We start from the raw sequence: 19,229 nt of genomic DNA on the forward strand, positions 1-19,229 counted from the left end.
TCTAGCATCCTAAGACAAATGTTAAGTACGTTTATTTAACTTAATATTGTATTCAATTATTTGAGGCAGTGACACACTCTGAGGTATGAGGTGCATGTTTTAATTTTGCATTCGCATTCTCTCATTCACTAAATACAGCACTTATAATCAATGGTCAATGGTCTCTCCCTAGTATTTATCTCGATCTCGAATCGATGGATCTGTCTGTCTATCTGTGGCTGTGGTTAAGTCAAGAGTCAAGCAGTCGTGTCTGTCATACATACCACTTCTCGTTTTCGGCTTGCTTTGTATTGTATTCGCAGTCGCACCTGTCAGTCACACTTTGTTTGGTTTATTTTTTGTAGGTTATTGATAGCTTCAGATATATTGTGGAATACTACTCACTCACACAATTCTTTTTGTCTATGCTCACACTTAAGTCTTAAGTTACCTAACTGTGTTATAATCAAGTTGAATAGTTAGTTCTTTGCTCCTTGGGCCTAGCTTCCCACCAGTTGTTAGGTTATGTATTAGGCCTCTAAGAACTGATTGTACATTACCTGTATCCTTCCATGATACAATTTAAAACCAAAGAAACTATCATAATTTTGTGAATTATGGAAGATACAAACATCGAAGACAGTGTTCAAAGTGATCCAGTTGAAGGCAGTGGAGATAAGAGTATAGAAAATGTCTCAAATGAACCATTTAAGAAACCTCAACTGATAGTTGGGCCTCAGAGAGGTAAAAACGTCACAGGAAAAAATAGAATTTGTAGAGTAATTGAAGAACCGGACTCAATTAAACAAACGCAAAGTGAAATTGAAGAAAATGACCATAAAGAAATACAATCTGGTGACAACTCATCTCTAAAACCTAATAAAGATCATACATCAAAGAAACCTCCTTCTAAAATTCCTCCTTTGCCCTACATTGAACCTGAATGGGGAGGACTTCCTTCTCGTGAATATAAACTTGAGGTAAGCCAAATTGTTAACTTATACTGTAACTAATCTGAAAAAAGACATAACCTAAGTTACTGTAGCCTAACTTAATTATCTTAACTGTACCGTAGCCTAAGTTTATCTTCAGTCTACAACAAGTTCCACATTTCAATCTGATTAAAGTAGGGGCCTAGGTAAATCACTCTTAAAATCAACAAGTTTAATTTATTGTGATTTAGTGGTTTTATTCACCTAATGTGTCTCCTATGTCTTAAAAAAAACAATCTTTGAAAGTTAAGAGGGTAGGCCTATTGCTTTGTCTGTTTTGACTTCAAAACAAGTTTTGAACGCTGTTAATATGCACAATTTGCGCTCAACCCCCCTCGCATCAATTTATAGTGCATAGAATGCTAGTCAGTTAACCCTATAGATTATGAAACCAATGCATTGGTATATCTGGGAAATGCATCCCTCTTATCTGGACACCTTTTAACCGGACATCGGTTTAACTGGAAACCTACACTCTGCGGAAATGACATCTCTTTAATCGGACAATTTTTATCAGCACATCGGTTTAACCGGACTACATCGGCAGGGAGTGGGCGGTACTGAAACGACTGGTCTCGTGAAAAAGATTTTAGACCAGTGATCACAAGTCTAAATCCGTAATAACTAATAATCATTATTGGTTGTACAGTACAGATTTAAACTGTCCGTTTTAAGGACTATTTAGGGATGACGGTTTAACCGGAAAAACCGTTATCCGGACTGGTCTCGGTCCCGAGGAGTCCGGATAAGAGGGAGTCTACTGTGTTTCAAACTTACGATGAGACAAAAAATTCTTTGTTCAAAGAAATCACAATTGTTGGTAGTAGTCAATGCTCTACTGTGCACCAGTTCCTTAGGATTTGGCCATCCAATTAAATCAATTTATACAAAACAAAAACTTTTTTTAACAGTTATTAAAACATTGTTTTTCAGGAATTGAAAAACGGGACGATAGTCAAGACCTTAGATCTGACACTGCGCAGTTTCCACGTTTTCGGTAGGCTGGAGAACTGTGATATACCCATGCTGCACCCAACTGTTTCTCGGTACCATGCAGTGCTGCAATACCGAGCTGTAGCAGACGAGGAAAACGACATCGGCTTCTACATTTACGATCTCGGCAGCTCCCTTGGCACCTTCCACAACAAGCAGAAGGTTAAGCCGAAGATTTTTGTTCGTGTCAAGGTATGTCTATGGATTGGCTAGTTAACCACCATGCAAGCAAGGGACAAACTGGACCAGTATTGTCTATCCATAAATTCATGCTACCTGTGCAGTCGGTCAACTTTTGTTAAAACAGGCCTGTTTGTAATGTTCAAACTTTATTATTATTTTATTGTAATTTTGTCGTGCCGTACTGTGTTTACCTTTTGACGATGTTAGCAACTGATCAACTCTACAAGTAGGCATAACTTACAAGCTGACGATGGTGTTTTAACACCGAAACATGTCCTAAATTGACATATTTTGTTGAGCTGTGATGGGATTACATAAGTAATTTAGTCTTTCATGATGGTACCCTATTTATTATTGAACTATTCGTATACGGTTTTATTGATGCATTTATTAAATTCTTTGTTCTGTACCATGTTGAGTAAGTGTGTTTTTAGGCTAGGCTATTTTTTACATTTGTGTAGACCTACAACATTTCTGCATCACCATTATCTTAAGATTGGTGTACAGCAAGAGCTAACAGCTGTTAAGCATATTAACCTGTTGACTTGTTTAAGGTGGGCCACATGGTGAAGATAGGCTGCAGTACGCGAATGTTCATTCTGCAAGGGCCAGAAGAAGACGAAGAACCAGAGTCGGAACTGAGTGTAACAGAGTTGAGACAGCAGCACAAGGTAGCTAACCGTATTTAATGCAACCTTAGTAATTCTAAATAGTTTTCTCAAATAGTAATACTCTGTTACCCATTCGTGGCCGAACAACCCAGCGTAACAAGGCAACTGAATGTTTCTATTGTTTAAATAAATTTTGATTTTCAGTTTACTTCATTTAGTGTCTTTATAGAATGTATTTCAATACAAAATATTCTTGTTTGACCATAGTAAAAAAAACAAAAAAAAACTGTGTTTGTTTGAATTTTCTGCCGAAGCAATCTCAACACCTAGAAGCATCGGTTCACCCAGATAGCCTACTAGTGTAAAATGAAGCATAACAAGTATTGTGAGCAATTCCTATTAACTTTCTTACGCTGTCAACTTGCACTCAAGACACACACTGTTTATTTAAAGTGGGCCCTCACTCCAGTTAAGCGACACATTAGTAAGCTTAATATGGATTGCACGGAAATCAAACCCGCACATGTAGAAAGACTCAGAGCTAGACTCGTCAGTGCAAGGTGTTACTGTAGTCAACTTGGTTACCATGTGACCGTTATCAGCTGGGTTAAAGGTCATTAGCACTCGAAAGTGAGATTCGACAATCTACTTAAAAGCGCCAACGGGTTAGCAGTACGACTACCACACTGCTGTACACCATAATGAACCTGCGACATTGTAAGGTACATAATGTGCAGTAACACAACATTAATGAGCTGTCAAGTTTTGTTTTTGTACTAAAATTGTTGTTTTCGATCTCCGTTATTTTTTTGTAACTATGACGACTGTTTTTATTATTATTCATGATGAAGACCTTGAAGCAAAAAAGAGCTGTATCTCATACAAGAAACTATTTACCAACTAGTTTTATTATTCAAACCTAATGATGAATTTGAATGTTTCACTATTCCTCATTGATCACTACTATTCCTATTTTGTAGCTTAAATGTTCTTAAGATCTTTTCTCTGTTGTAGGAACGATTGGCAGCCCTAGAGGCAGAAAAAATAAGACTTGAAGCTGCAGAAGAAGAGAGATTGAAAATGGAAGAAGAAAAAGGCATTGATTGGGGCATGGGTACGTTTTATTTTTATTTTTTTTGTTTCAAATTTGTGATTGTGTTTTAATTAATTTATCACGTTACGTCTAAAGCTACTAGCTACTAGTCATTCTTCCGAATCAATTTTCTTGTTAAAATACCTAGATAATAAATTTTTTATTTTGCTAGTGCAAAAAATATGGTTAGGGCCTACTGTATAGGGATCTGTACATTATTTCGATATCCCATGATAAGTGTATTAGATACACAGCAAAGTGTAAGAATTATTTAGTTTTTAGTCTTTATCCCAACAGAACCAATAATTCTAAATACTGATTTTCACCAAAACAAAACAAAGGCCTATTTTGTGTGGTTACAGACAATAATTGAAGAGAAAATGCTTTAAACACAAAATCTGTTCACATTTTATGTCATTTTATTCAGGCGAGGATGCAGATGAAGAAACCGACCTGACGGAGAATCCGTACGCTTCAACTTTAAACGAGGATTTATACCTGGAGGATCCGAAGAAAACACTACGAGGCTGGTTTGAGAGAGAGGGAGAAGAACTGGTCTATGATGTGGAGGAAAAGGGTTTTGGCCACTATATATGCCGGATAGAGTAAGTAAGGGTTTTCCTAGGAGTTTTGATACTTGAAGTATAAGTAATTATGATTCAATTTGGCTAAAGTGGTCTAAAAGTTATCAATGAACTACTTGTATTATGCTCTGTTAAGGCTACTTTTTAGGATATATTTCACCATGTAAATTGTTTACCAATGTTTTGTGATAAAAAGGTGTTTGTTTACTGGTCACTGAGGGCAAAAAGGAAAGACTATGTTTGTGAACTTCCCATAAGCTATCCATTTTTGGTTGCCTTGTATTTAAGATGTCAACACTTTTTACTGATGCACATTATTCAGAGCTGCTTTAGTAAATGGGCCCAAGCCCAGGGTCGCAAAAGATTTGTAGGGGTCGCAAGGAAGATCAAAATTCCCGTGCAAGGGAGGGGCCCTAATGTCTCTCACGCCCCATAGTGCATCACATGCAAACCTTGGGCCTAACATTTGACCTTTTCATGAAATAGAAACCAAATTCATTTGATCTGGCAACCCTGTAAAAAACTGGCTACATCACAGGCACAATTCGGGAAAACCCACCCCCAGTCCATCCACAGCCCTAAAACTAAACTAATTGTTCAAACTGTTGTGAATGGAAGTGAACCTCCTGCAACAAATGAAGTGAATCTCTCAACCTGCTCCTACCTTGATGCGCTTTCACATGATCTTAGTGATGTGAAAAAAAACAATAGTCATACACAAACACCTGTAAATAGTAGAGTGTAGTTTTGTATTTGTATAACTATGTGTAACTCTGAAGATGTCACACATAAAATGCACATTAGTGACTAAGTATGGACATCACGCAAGGCAACCCACAAAAAGAGGTAACTTTAGAAAGAATTAATGATTTTTTTAGATGCCTCAGAAGTTAATGTCAACATATCCAAACATATTAACAAAAGTCAAATTTTTTTCTAGGCCTCAAAAAGGTGACTCTTTTAGAGAAGATTCCTAGGCATGCTGACTAAGAGACCGAATTAAACAATGTAACTGGGTGTATTTCAGGGTGTTTTCCTCTAACTTCAGTAACCGTGCTGTGTGCCACATGATTTAGCTTATTTTACTCAGCGTGGTCAGGAACGGCATGATTAAAATAGGACCCAGTGCGAAAGTGTTTTCCCAGAAATCCACCAATTCGTTGCGTGACTAGCGAATTTCTGGCCACAGTGATCTGCTATGCACTCAGCTCTACTGTCCAAAAGTCAAAAATTGGTCTGTGAACTGTTTAAAGCTATGAGCTATGTGGGTACAAACTCAGACACACAGTCAATTAAACTGTTTTCATCATCAGTAAACTTGAAAACTTCACTCATAGTGTTCTCCATATTTCCATCGTAAACAATAGCCAAGTTCAGCAGCGTTCACAACCGACTGCTTTCCAGGCAGTACTCCTAATCAGGCTGCGCACTTTGTGCTGCGCGGTTAGCAGTTAGTCATGCATTGCATTGCTAGGAAAACAGTCCCATTTGTTTCAAAGGGATCTGTAGCTCCGGTAACCATAAAGGAAGCATGCTTCGAGACTTGCTTAATTGTGTTGATAGTAAATTGCCGCTTAAGGCTGATAGGCTGGGTTGAAAGGTGCTACAAAAGACCGAAGAAGCTATGGATACCCCAATACAATAATACAAAAATGTGAGTGTTTGATGTTTGTTGTCTCCAGGTTGCCGGTGGACAACGGAGGTGGAGGAAACCTCGTGGCCGAGGCTAGTGTCAAAGGGAAGAAGAAGGAAGCGGTGATACAAGCGGCATTGGAAGCTTGTAGACTGCTGGATAGACAAGGCCTGCTTAGACAGTCTACTCATGGTAAGTAGGGTAATAGTTGGGTAGTTGAGACGTATAGTGCTCGCCAAGTGACAAGGCAATCGCTCGATGGTTCAATACTGAGGTTGCATGAATTATTTTAATTGTTTACAACATGTGGTGCAATGTGAATGACTTTCATAAAATGGCAGAAGATATGAGATGTATGGTAAGTTTGAAGAATAAGATCGTAGTGTCAACCAATCTTTAATTGTTGAAAGCCCTTCCTATTTTTGGGAAGCTGTGTAGGAATAGGTTTGATTTTGTTTTCGATAGGAAGAGCAGGCTTGCCTGTACAAAGGGTCTTCTCAATTGGAAATACATTATACACACACAATCTCAAAATACTTTGTCAAATTTTCAGTGACACTTTTCACAAGCCAAATAAAAATTCAATATATCTTGAGTACTCGATCCCGTTCTACACACATGCACACACAAAGACGCTAAGAAAAACATTTGATGTAAAACTCATCATCTGCCGACAGAAGCTTAAATACTAACTCAAAATTGTTATTGGTCAACAGACATTTCTTATGGATGTGTGTCAAGCTTGTGCTGTAATAAAAAATATTAACAACTGTATTAGTTGGCCGAATTTATGTAGGCTAATATGTTTTTGAGTTCGAAGATTAATCCTACTTCAAGAGTCTACAAAAGTTTATAAATTTTACAGAGAGTAAAAAGCGAGCAGCCAAAGATTGGGAAGCAGTAGATTTTTACGATTCTGACGAAGACAATTTCCTTGACAGAACTGGGCAGATTGAGAAGAAACGGCAAAAAAGAATGGCACAGACGGGAAAACTGGAGACTGAAGTAGAAACTTATGACACATTGGTGAGTAAGAATCTGTTGATCTTTGGAAAAATGTAATGGAACTGAGTAAAGTGTTTTTTACAAGATTCTTATCATTATTTTATATCATGTTGAGCCTCAAAAATCACCTTTAGGAACCTCTCTCAATTGAAGTACCGTATTATATGTTCAACCTCGATGATTGAAACAAAATTATTATTTACTAACTATACTTAATCCACTGCATACTTGGGTGGAACATTTCCGTACTTCTGCTAATTCGCTCTGGTTTTCTTAGTCCGGAACTGTCCCGTCCTTGTACATTGCTTTTACTAGTTTATTCATTTTCATTTTTAGTTTAAAAAATAATCCTGTCTATAGAAGTAAAACAATTTATTATTCATTTACCATTGATATAAAACGATAAATACTTGCTACTTACCATAGTGAGGTTATGCATGCTTGATTTTTAATTTGAACAAACATCATGATTTATCACTTTTTCAGCACTATTGAACGATTGCTAACTACACTTTGATATAAATTTTACTTAAATATTGCACTTAAAGTCTTAATTATTGATATTAAACGTGTAAATTAAACAAAATCTGGGTTTGAGACTAGCTCTTGCTTATTCCTGTTTGTTTATGTTTTTGAGTTATGATTTGGCGGCAAGAAGAAGTTTAAGTTGTCTGCACTTGCAGACGATGCACAGCAACTTTAGTTTCCATGAAGCTTTAACATCCTTGTTGGAAGACTAACTCAGAGCATATTTGTTTTTCCTACAAGATAGATACGGATGACTCTTGATTTTTCTTATTGCAGCATATATGTACAGGTTATTTACAGTTTTATTTTCTCTACTCTAGTATTTAGTATACATAATTAAAATCACTAATGGCCGTTAATAATGAAAAGCTTGCTCCTATTGGTTGGACAAGACGAGAAGTTGAAAGAAAAAAAGGGGCAAGCAAAGGAAAATTTGATGTATACTTCTATTCTCCTAGAGGAAAGCTATTTCGATCCAAGAAACAAATTCAAGAATATATAGAAATAAATAATCCGTCTTTTAGTATTGATGATTTCAAATTTAAGTCTTTGACTGTTCAATCTGATTCTCAAAATTCCCTATATCAGCAATCCGACTGCTCTACTGACTTTGATAACTCGCTGTCACTAGAAGATGAAATGAGCAGATCTCTTTTAGAAGAAAATGAGAATTTAAAGCAAGATTTGTACAATTTCAGACTCCAAAAATCTAAGGTGGAATTTGAATTAGAAGACAGGTTATTGGCCAAAGAAGAGCAAATAAAGAATCTCTTGGAGCAATCAGAAAAAAGAGAGGAAGAACTGGCTCAAAACATACAATTTCTAGAAGGTAAACTTAGAGACAGTGAGAAACTAGTTGAAACTATCTCCACTGAAGCCAGCCAAGAGAGAGAAGATTTAATTCGCAAGTTGGAAAATTTAAAAGAACAGTACAACACAAGCAAAAATATGAAAGCCAAAGAAACAATTGAAAATAAAATAGAAACTGTAAATGCCTCAACACAATGTCTGGTGTCCTGTAACCTGGAAAACAAAGCTACCTCAACTATACAAACAGATTTTGATTTAATCCACACCACACTAAGCAATGACTGGCTAGGTGATGAAGCTTTAGAGTTGTATTTTGGTGCTCTATCTGATAAAATGGTGATTGACTCTAAAACCTGTTTTATCAGCCCCTCTGTAGTTCAGGCAATTAAGTGTCTTAATAATTATGATTCCTACACAAAATCAATGAATTTAGAGGACAAATCTTACATTTTCGCCCCTGTAAACAATGCTGACCCTGCCTTGAGTGTTCCAGGCTCACATTGGAGTCTTCTGTTTTATTCAAAGATAAGCAATATGTTTTATTACTTTGATTCAATGGGCCAACATAACCTGCAGCATGCTAAAGATCTCTACAATAAACTAGCCAAGTATACTGGCTCTCAAACAACTCCCGCCTTCAAAGTAGTACAGAGCCCACAGCAACAAAACAGTTACGATTGTGGTATATATGTACTGTTAATGGTGGACTGCCTTATTGCAACCATTGAACAGGGCGAAAATGAAAATTGTATTGAGAGCTGTTCTGCAAGCCTTGATTTCAGCCAAACGGATGCCATTTCAAAACGCTCTCTTTTGGCTTATCTTAGCTACAACCAACAGTACAAGAAAATCAAGACTGAAGTGTTTAAGTCCTTGATGAAAAATGTCCATGATATAGACAAAAAATCAAAATATGGACAAAAAATCAGCAATGCTTTGCAAAACAATGACCTGCACGACAACACTGAGTTTAGCTCATCATCCCAGCAACTAAGTGGAACTACAGCACCTGAAATTTCTTCTGCTTCTCCTAGATTTACCTGCAATGCATGCTCCTTAGTTCAATCCGAAACTCAAAACCAAAATAAACATAAAAAATGTAAAAATGGCTTAAAAAGTTCTGTCACTAACCAAAATAGTTCTCAGTCTGACCAACAACCTGATGAAGATATTTTCCCCCTGCCAAGCCAAGAAAATAAGAAAGAATATTTCAACAACCCAAGGAAACGAACAAATTTGAGGGTCCAACCAAAAAAATGTTATAGAAGTTATCGTCAAAAAACACCTTTTACCGTTAGCCAAGGTAGCAACTTAGATACTAGTGGTAGGTCAAAACACCAGATATCATCTATCTCCACAAAATTTCTCAAAACTGAGGCTACAATTTGTACCGATAGCCAAGGAAAAAATCTAGCATGGAAGGTGGAAGAGCTAAGTCAAGGGAATGTGAAGTCTTTTGGCTACGTCAGACCCAACACGACATTAATGCAAGTCATCAGCTCAGCTAAGGAAGACAGAAATACTAGACCTACTCCATTACTGATTCTTGGCGGTACAAACGATAGTTTAAATGCAGACTTTAAAGATATCTACAAAAATCTTGAGAAAGACCTTCGATCACTCACTAAAATTAGACCAGTGTTCTTATGCACAATTCCTACAAGATACGATAAGAATCTACATGGTATAGAAAATAAGGAGATAAATATGATAAACAACTACATAAGGGAGATTGCAGTGAGAATACCCCGAGTTGTTTTAATCAATCTACAACATCTAACAAGACGCTATTACACTACCCATGGCTTACACCTCAACATGGAAGGCACTACCAAACTTGCTCGTATATTCCTTAAGGCCTTAACTTGGTGGGAGGCTCAAGACTTGCAACCGCAGAGCAAGGTAAAGCAATCTCCAATCAATGTGGTTGAAACTAATATGAACAATATTATTGAAAAATACAAAAATAAAAAAAACACTGCATTTGCCCACTGTATATCAGCTGACTTTGGAGCAGACAGGCAAATGACAGCTGGTGTAGCTGTCATCTTCAAGAAACAGTTCGGGAAGCCAAAATCCTCCGACTGTGTGACAAAACATCTGGCCTATCAACAAGTCCAGGATGGAGCTGGAGTGTATGCACTTGTCACCAAGGACAAATTTAATCAAAAACCAACTATGTCCAACTATGATGCTGCTTTTGAAGATTTCATTGCCGATTTCAAAAGAAGAGGATTTCAGAAACTAATCTGTTCAGCAATGGGATGTGTCCGGGACAAAGTTTCTACAGAACACTTTGCCTCTAAAATAATTACCTTCCAACACCTTACTGGAGCTACTGTGGATATTGTGACTTACAATCAGCAGTCTTCACGCACACTGTGGAATGGTCTCACATACAGCGAGTTCAACACCAACCTGAGGTTAATTGTTTCATCTGAGTCCCAGCAGCCCTCTTCATCTTCATCTTCATCTTCAAATCAAGAAAGTGCAAACAAAGTTGCACATGAAGCTGTGTCTGGTGGTAGTGAAAAAAATCATGGGCAATCTAGTGTTGGTGAAATGTGCATGCCTACAGCGGTTTTAGATTTAAACTAGATTATTATGACAATGAAATTAGTTCAGCATTAAAAAATTACTTTACCCATATAAATAGTGAGGAAAAGAAAATCAATAGTTACATTTCACATTCTTCAACCAAAACCCAATTGGAAAATTCTCAAAAAGAATTGCAACTACAAAATTGTCAAACTAAATCTAAATCAAAACATTCTCAGGCTCAATTAGATCTCCATAATTTACAACCCCCAAATAACATTCAACCTCCTAATCTAAAAATATTTCACCAAAACGTACAACATCTGTCATCACGTTTAAATATCTTAAAAATTAACTTGGAAGAATTAAAGCCAGATATAATAGCCTTATCTGAGCATAAAATGAATCAGTCCGAAATTCTCTCTCTAAATATCGAGGGATACAAAAGATGCTCCTCTTTTACAAGAAATTGTTCCCTAGGAGGGGGGGTCTTAATACTAGTTAGAAATGATATTATAAACATTAAAAGTAAACATCTTAAAATTCCTGCTATTCAAAACCTCGTCATGGAAAAGGAGTTTGAATGTTGTTTATCTGAGATAAATGTTACTAACTTTACATTTGTACTGGTTTGTATTTATAGATCCCCAATACAATGCTTGACTGAAAGTTTTCTGGATAAGCTTGATTCTATGTGTAGTATTTTAACTAGTAAATTTAAGAATATTGTTATTGTAGGCGATTTTAATATCAATGTATTAAAAAAAGATAAAATTTATTCTGCTTTTACTAATGTTTTAAGATCATATAACTTGAAATATAAAGTTGATTTCCCTACTAGAGTGGCGTCAGAGTCAGAAACTGCCATTGACAACATTATTACAAATATAACTGATAAAAAAACAAATATATCTGGTATTATAACATGTATTTCAGATCATGATGGACAGATGTTTGAAATTCTAGGTGTAAATGATAAACCCAAATGTGTAAATAAAGTTAATAGGAGGTGTTACTCAGACACTAATGTGGATATATTTTTAACTTTGTTAGCCAATGAAAACTGGTTGGAGGTGTACCAAGCCCCAGTAGATGCTAAATATGATGCCTTTCATTCTGTGTTTTCTTATGCATTTGAAACAACTTTTCCTAAATTATTAAGGGCTGAAAAAATTAATAACAATAAAAATGCTTGGATTTCCTATGATATAAAACATAAAAAAGGATATATAGCGGATTTGGAAAAGCAATACAGAAATCTAAAAACGGATTCCCTAAAACATAGAGTCAAACAGTTAAAAAAAGAACTGAAATTCCAAATATTAAACGAGAAAAAGCAATATTTTGACAGGAAAATATCTGATTCAACCAACAAGTCTAAATCAACATGGAAAATTGTCAATTCTGAGATTAACAACAAAACAAAACAAGAAAAAAACATTAAAGTAGTATTAAATGGCAAGTGTGAATCGGACCCCACATGTGTAGGAAACATATTTAATGATTTCTTCACAAACCTTGTGGAAGATCAAGTTCTTCCTAATATTAACATAAATACAACTTCACAATCAAACTTAATAAATTTACAAAAGCCTAAGAGTAGTTTCAAATTTAAAGAAGTCAATGAAAAAGATATTGAAAAGATAGTTAAATTACTCAAAAATAAATTTTCAACAGGAGTAGATGATATTCCAATTACCCTTGTTAAGCGTGTTTTCCCAATTATTTCAAGACCATTAACACACATTATTAATTCATCTTTAATTAGCGGTATCTTTCCTTCTAAACTAAAAATTGCTAAAATAATACCGGTCTTTAAAAAGGGGGATGCCAATGATCCTTCTAGTTACAGACCAATATCATTGCTACCAGTTTTTTCAAAAATCCTTGAAAAAGTTGTATACAACCAGTTGTTGGATTTTTTGGAATCAAACCAGTTGTTGGATCAAGAGCAATATGGTTTTCGACCAGGAAGATCCACAACCACTGCTAGCATTAACTTCATTGAATCAGTTATCAACTCAATTAACGACAATGAAAAAGTTGTTGGAATATTTTTGGATTTTTCTAAAGCTTTTGATAGTGTCTCACATGATAAATTACTTGAAATTCTTCATGGCCTAAACATAAATAATAAAGAATATAATTGGTTCAGATCATATTTAAACAATCGGAAACAATGTGTTCAAATTCGACATACCTCATACTATCCAAATTGCAAATATGCATACACCCAAAATGTCTTGTCCAACTTTAAAACAGTAAAGTATGGTGTCCCACAGGGATCTATACTGGGTCCCTTGTTGTTTCTTTGCTACATAAGGGGGTTTCCAGGAGTTGTAAATGCTGGAGGATCTGTATGTCTGTATGCAGATGATACAAACATAACAATTACAGGTAAATCTCAAGAAGAAGTGGAACTAAAGTCTTTTTTAAATTTATTGTCAGTAAATGAATTCACAAATAACAAAAATCTACTAATAAATTCAAATAAATCTAATATTTTATCTTTCTCCACAAGGCAATCAAGATTAAAATTACAACCAGATATATATCTTAATGGTTCAAAATTAAATCAAGTGGAGCACACTAAATTTCTTGGTCTAATATTAGACCAGCATTTAACCTGGGATGAGCATGTGAAACATGTGGTAAAAAAATCTACAGCTGGTATTTATGCTTTGCGACAAATGTCCCGTGTCTCAAGCATTGAAACTCTTAAAACTATTTATTTTGCTTTGATAAATTCACATATAGCTTATGGAATAGCTTTATATGGTGGTACCACAAAAAAAAACCTAGACAAAATTCTACGTCAACAGGAAAAAGCTCTTAGAATTATCTTTAGTATAAAAAACAGAGAATCAGTTAAAAAATATTTTTCTAAATTGGGTATAATGACCATCTATGATTTATACATTTTTGAAACTATTCTACATGTAAAAAGTTCAGATTATCAAACTAAAAATTTCCACAGTTACAATTTACGAAACACCAGGCATGTAGAACAACACAGATTGAAGTTATTTGAGAAAAAAACCAGTTTCATTGGCAAAAAATTTTTATTTAGCCTACCCAAAAATATTTTCAATGAACATAATTACAGTAGCTTTAAAAAACTACTGAAAAACTATTTGCAATCTAAATCATTATATTCAATTGAAGAGTTTTGGAATTTAAATGATTAGAAATATGTGATGTTATGATTTATGTTTGTAATCTATTATTTAGGATACTTGTATACCTAATTTTTTGCTTATCTTTTCCTTTCTGTGACGCAGTTCATGTATTTGCTGTAAAATACTTGATGAATAAAGATGATTTGTATTGTATTGTATTGTATAGAAAAAATTACCTAACATCAGTTAATATTTTAAAATCTACTTGTGCTTATTTTGACAGAGGGAGAAATACGAAAAGCTAGTGAAAGAGTTAGAGAATACAGAGCATAGACTGAGCGACATGCTGAACATGGCTACTCACTCGGAGGCGGGGAGAGGAAGTGGAGAAACTGACGATGAATTGGACAACTACATGAAACATCTGTCACAAACTCCAGCAGACAAGATACAGATCAAGAAGACAAAGGTAACTTTTTAATCAACTTTAATATTCATCAAATCATATTTTGGTCAATTTGGGGATAAATAAAGGATTATGCTGTCAGAACATGACAGTAAATATCAACTACAGCTCTACTGCGGAAAATGAAGCACATCTTCAGGTCGCAATGTCTAGCTGTTTACAAATTCCTCATATTGGAGTTTGTTAGAAGTTTTAAACAATAAAACTGAGTCAATAGACATGAAACGTAACATTACTGGTTGATCAGTCACTCAATAAAAATTAGAGATGAAAAACAATCCAGCGCTGGCGGGCTTAAATAAATAATTACTAAATAAACATCTCTTTATCGTCCCATAAAAGTTGAGTAAGAAGCATAGCGATTAAACGGGTGGCATTGTTAAATATCAGTACGCACTACGCACGAAGAAAATAAAATTGGCCTAAGGTTATCTAGGTTAATAACTAGGTTATCCGATTTTAGATTTGAAGATGAAAATTGTGGTTTTCCTTTTTTGACCTTCAAACAAAACATAAAATTTCACATTTCATGTGCGTTCAAGTGTATCCAGAGCAATGGACCATTGGATACCCATTTCTATGGACCATATGTGGCTAATTTCTTTGTTAAAAAAGAACACAATTGTCTGAGCCAGGTACATAATGTGACTAAAATTATATTTGATATATTTTTTTTAGCTTGTTGATGGGTCATAACAATTGCTATAGCTCATAAGTTAATCCATATGGTTTAAGCCCACTTGATAAAAAAGTTCATGTATTTGACGGAAATTAATAACCTAGAACAGCACAAATCTGTTGCTGGCTCACATCAACTACTACGATTTTCATTTAAAAACTGGCAACAACTTTAACATTTGAATGGAATGTAAAAGATCCAGGACTACACTTTCATGGTAAATTTAATCGAAATCAGACCAAAATTACTTAAGTGTTGAGTTCAGGAACACAATTAAAATCTCATGAACAATTTCAACGAATAGTTTTTTGACTGGGGACATCAAAATTAAAAAGTAATTCCTTTATGGGTGTAGGTCTTGCCAAGCCACCTACGTTAATAGCTTATTCCCTATGGGGAAATTTGCCAATAAAATTTACTGCTGATTTAGGAGTAGAATCTACTGTGATCTTGAGTTCCAGTCGAGGAGATGGTTTGAACAAAGTGCGGCTAATAAGATTTCAACTGAGAAATAGCTAAGAAAAAACAAAAAAAACCCTAGTGTCTTCAAACTAGTTTTTGTTAGTGGAGAGAGTTAATCAAATGAAGCGACATTGACAATCAGTATTGAGCCTAAAAACAGTTTTTACATTTGTTTGGATGCATTCTGGATTGTGATTTGTAACCATCCCCTTATATTACCAGAATAGAAGATAAGATGAACTTATTCATGAAACTAGATTCCCATAGTAAACCATTTGTTTCTATGCAGGACGAAGTGGCTAGACTAAGAGTGGAGGAAGGCAGATTGCGGAAGTTGGTAAACCTGGCTAAACCCACGGAACTTCCCAAACTGGAACCTTTTGTCGTGTAAGTTGTTGGTTTTACTTTGTCAAAATTGCTAACAATCTTGTTACTTTTTTACTTATGGAATTCTACGGGGTTCAAGTTTAGTTGAATAGACTCTGTTATGTAATCTATCAATTTTGTGATGTTTTACCAAACAAAACTAACTCTTCAATTTGTAGACCTATGATGAAATGGATTGAAAGATTGGTGGATATTGGTAACCTCTTTTAACCCTATTCACCTTTCTAGGATCATTTGTAGGGTATGTTAATTCACAAAATAATCAGTTATAACAGTTACAACAGATCTGAAGATAAATTGTGCAATCTACCTTTTTTCCATGATTTTAAAGTAAGTTACTTCAGTTCAGGGATCTCCAACCTACCTCCAGTGTGCCACATCCAGCCTACAGGAAGTTTTTTTCCAGCTTTCAGAAAGCCAACATAGGCTGATGAAAAAATCTCTTTTTGATAGCAAAGCAAACCCCGATGATCTTCTCCTGCCGTAATCACCTTTGTTCTTTCAGTCTCGGCGATACCGTGATTGTCTCCCGCAATCTTGGCAACACTTGTTTGTGATTTCCTTATAGGGTTAAAAGAGAACCAATCATAGGCCAATTTTTATGTTTGTAATGGTAATTTCAGTTTCATTTTGTTTGCAGGAGACCGAGTAAAGAGAAGAAAAAAGAACTTCCACAAGGAAGCATTGGAAAGAGGCTTGTGAAGAAGAGACGAGGACCGCAGATGGCATTGCCATTGGAGACTACGCGGCAGTCAATGAATGAAGCAGAAGAAGAATTTGAAGAAGATGAAGAGGAAGAGATTACGGAAAAGAAAGTAGGAGAGAAAGTTAAGATGGAAGGTAAGGCTATTGTTGTTTAGTGTTTCTTTTATTGGAAAAGCAACTCTTGACCAACTTCCATTTCTATGTTTTGAACCATGTGTTTTACAAAATCTAGACTTAATTATATTTATTACACTTTAGTTATAACAAATTTTGAGCAAAAACTCTTAGACTTACATGAATGAGGGAGAGCCCAGTTTAAAAAATTAGATTAATAAACAATGAAAAAGACTTTAAAGTTTAAACTTAAGATAGCTTCCATACAACGATTTATTATTGTTAGTTGTTTATGCTTCTCTTAAAAATTTTAAAATTTATCATAAGAAACAGTTGTTATAAGAGTTATGCTTAAAGTTAAAGAGTTACCAGAGATCATAGAAGCAAAGCTCAACCAGACTAGTCGCTTATTTAATTAAAAATCTCTTTTGTGTTTTCAATAAGCTGTGTAGCAGAATCAAAACTAATAAATGTTTTGTAGTTTTAACATAGATAATCTATAAGAATCAAAATTTTAACTAAGGGAAAAGTAAACAAACTATAAAATGAAATGTAACATCTGACTTAAATTCAATATCTTGAATGCGATCAAAAACAACCTTTTAATTAATTAACTTATATTTTTTGGGGAAGTTTAACAACAACACCTTGTTGTTTAACACCTTTTCATTCAAATATGCGGTGTACGGCTTACGAATTTCTCAAAAGTTCCTGATTCTTATTAGCTTTATATAGAAGATTACGAATCTCATATTTTAACAGTACAGTAATTCATTTAACTCATTAATATTTGAATCATGAATTATTTTATAGATGAAACAACCCAACCAGAACAAGAAGATCCAGTTGATGAAGTTGAAATAAAAAAGAAGAAAAATAGACCAGATAACAGAAATAGACATAAAAGAAAACACCAACCTCCACAGAAGGTATGTACAACCAAAGCTTGATTTTTAGAGTTTGAGATTCTCAAAACACTCTACTGATATTTTAATCCTCAACTATCGCTCTCATTTCATCCTGCATGTTTGTTACTTATTTTACAACAAATAAATGGTATCAGCAAAAGCAATCTGACTATACTTTCCTTGATTAGCTTGTTAACAACCCTGATCATGGGTAAGCACCAAGCGGTGAAAGTAACTATGATATTTAATGGGGCAAATCACAAAAGTTGCAATAACTTGAATGTAAGATCAATTCAAACATTTAGTGTAAATTTTTTATTTGGATTTTCATCATCATCATCATCATCATATGTTCTGAATATAGTTTAGACTACTTGTTTCTTTGGTGTTGTTTTGTAGCATTTCGTACTTGTTTCGATGATCTGTTCGCTCCAGTGCTGCCAGCTTGTGCAGAGTGAGTTATTGCTACAGTGAGTTGTTGCTAGATAGCTCATGATCTTTTATCCTTACTTATTCAAGAAAAACTTGTAAAAGTGCTTTACATTGTATATAGAAAATCTAAAATGCAAATGTCTATAAGATGTGTTGAGAGTGATCTGATCTAATCTCAAAATCAAAACTTTTCCAACGTTTTGGTGGTTTTGAGATTTGGGATTTGGTTTTGACAAATCACGAGTTACTTACCTTATTATAACCTAAACTGTATGTTGTATCACAGGTTGATGAGGAAGACTACAGTAACTGTACTTGGACTCCCCCAGTGGGACAAACTGGGGACGGGCGAACCAGTCTCAACGACAAACTTGGCTATTGAACTAAGTGGAGTGGAGTGATTATTGTTATTAGGTTTTTTAAGCAAATTAAATCCAAAACAACAAACAGGTTAAGCCTTATTAATTTAGATTTAGTTCCTCTTTTTGCTGGTTTGTGTGATGAAGTCTCAATCAGAGATTAGATGTACAAATTTATAGATTTAGTTTTTATGTATTAATGTGGAAGACGTAGTTTTGTCAGGGTTCGTTTTTTAAGGCAAAATAGAGTGCTGAATTGATTTGATGATGGTTTTGCAACCATCTAAGATCAGCTGGTTATATAGCCAAGACCCCATTAAGCCAATAAGTGTCTTTTTTAATACTTATTAAAAGCTTGACTTAAGAATGTTGAATCCAGTTGTGAACAACAAGCTACTAACTATTCTCATAAGTGAATTAGCAAGAAAAGAGTTCCAGACAGTTTTGTAGCAAACGACACACACAAAATTCACAATTAACAAACATATTGCCGCTACCAGGGGACTTCTTCCGTTGGAAGTAGTGTCTAGAAAGGTGGCTTGTTTCAGATTTTATAGTCTACACTTTCTTCTGAAGAGATGTTGTTGTAGAGGCGAATTGCCACAAATTAAGTTGGGAACTTTTTGTGTGCTGTTAACAACTGCCTAGA

The 19,229-nt window shown here is 34.9% G+C and overlaps 1 protein-coding gene across 1 annotated transcript; it reads left to right on the plus strand.

The window, feature by feature from the left end:
* Window positions 1-347: 347 nt before the first annotated feature.
* On the plus strand, window positions 348-18,664 carry LOC128997297 (kanadaptin-like). The gene is made up of 12 exons (XM_054422925.1): window positions 348-959; window positions 1,905-2,156; window positions 2,702-2,818; window positions 3,773-3,872; window positions 4,279-4,456; window positions 6,118-6,260; window positions 6,934-7,094; window positions 14,352-14,537; window positions 15,965-16,062; window positions 16,703-16,902; window positions 17,695-17,810; window positions 18,508-18,664. Exons 1-12 carry the CDS (start codon window positions 597-599, stop codon window positions 18,601-18,603), a joined length of 2,010 nt encoding a protein of 669 aa, XP_054278900.1. The 5' UTR covers window positions 348-596; the 3' UTR covers window positions 18,604-18,664.
* Window positions 18,665-19,229: the final 565 nt, after the last annotated feature.

This window comes from Macrosteles quadrilineatus, unplaced genomic scaffold (assembly GCF_028750875.1).
Source record: "Macrosteles quadrilineatus isolate MER2022 unplaced genomic scaffold, UCM_ALF_1.0 Scaffold_6__1_contigs__length_79288215, whole genome shotgun sequence".
Taxonomy (NCBI): domain Eukaryota; kingdom Metazoa; phylum Arthropoda; class Insecta; order Hemiptera; family Cicadellidae; genus Macrosteles; species Macrosteles quadrilineatus.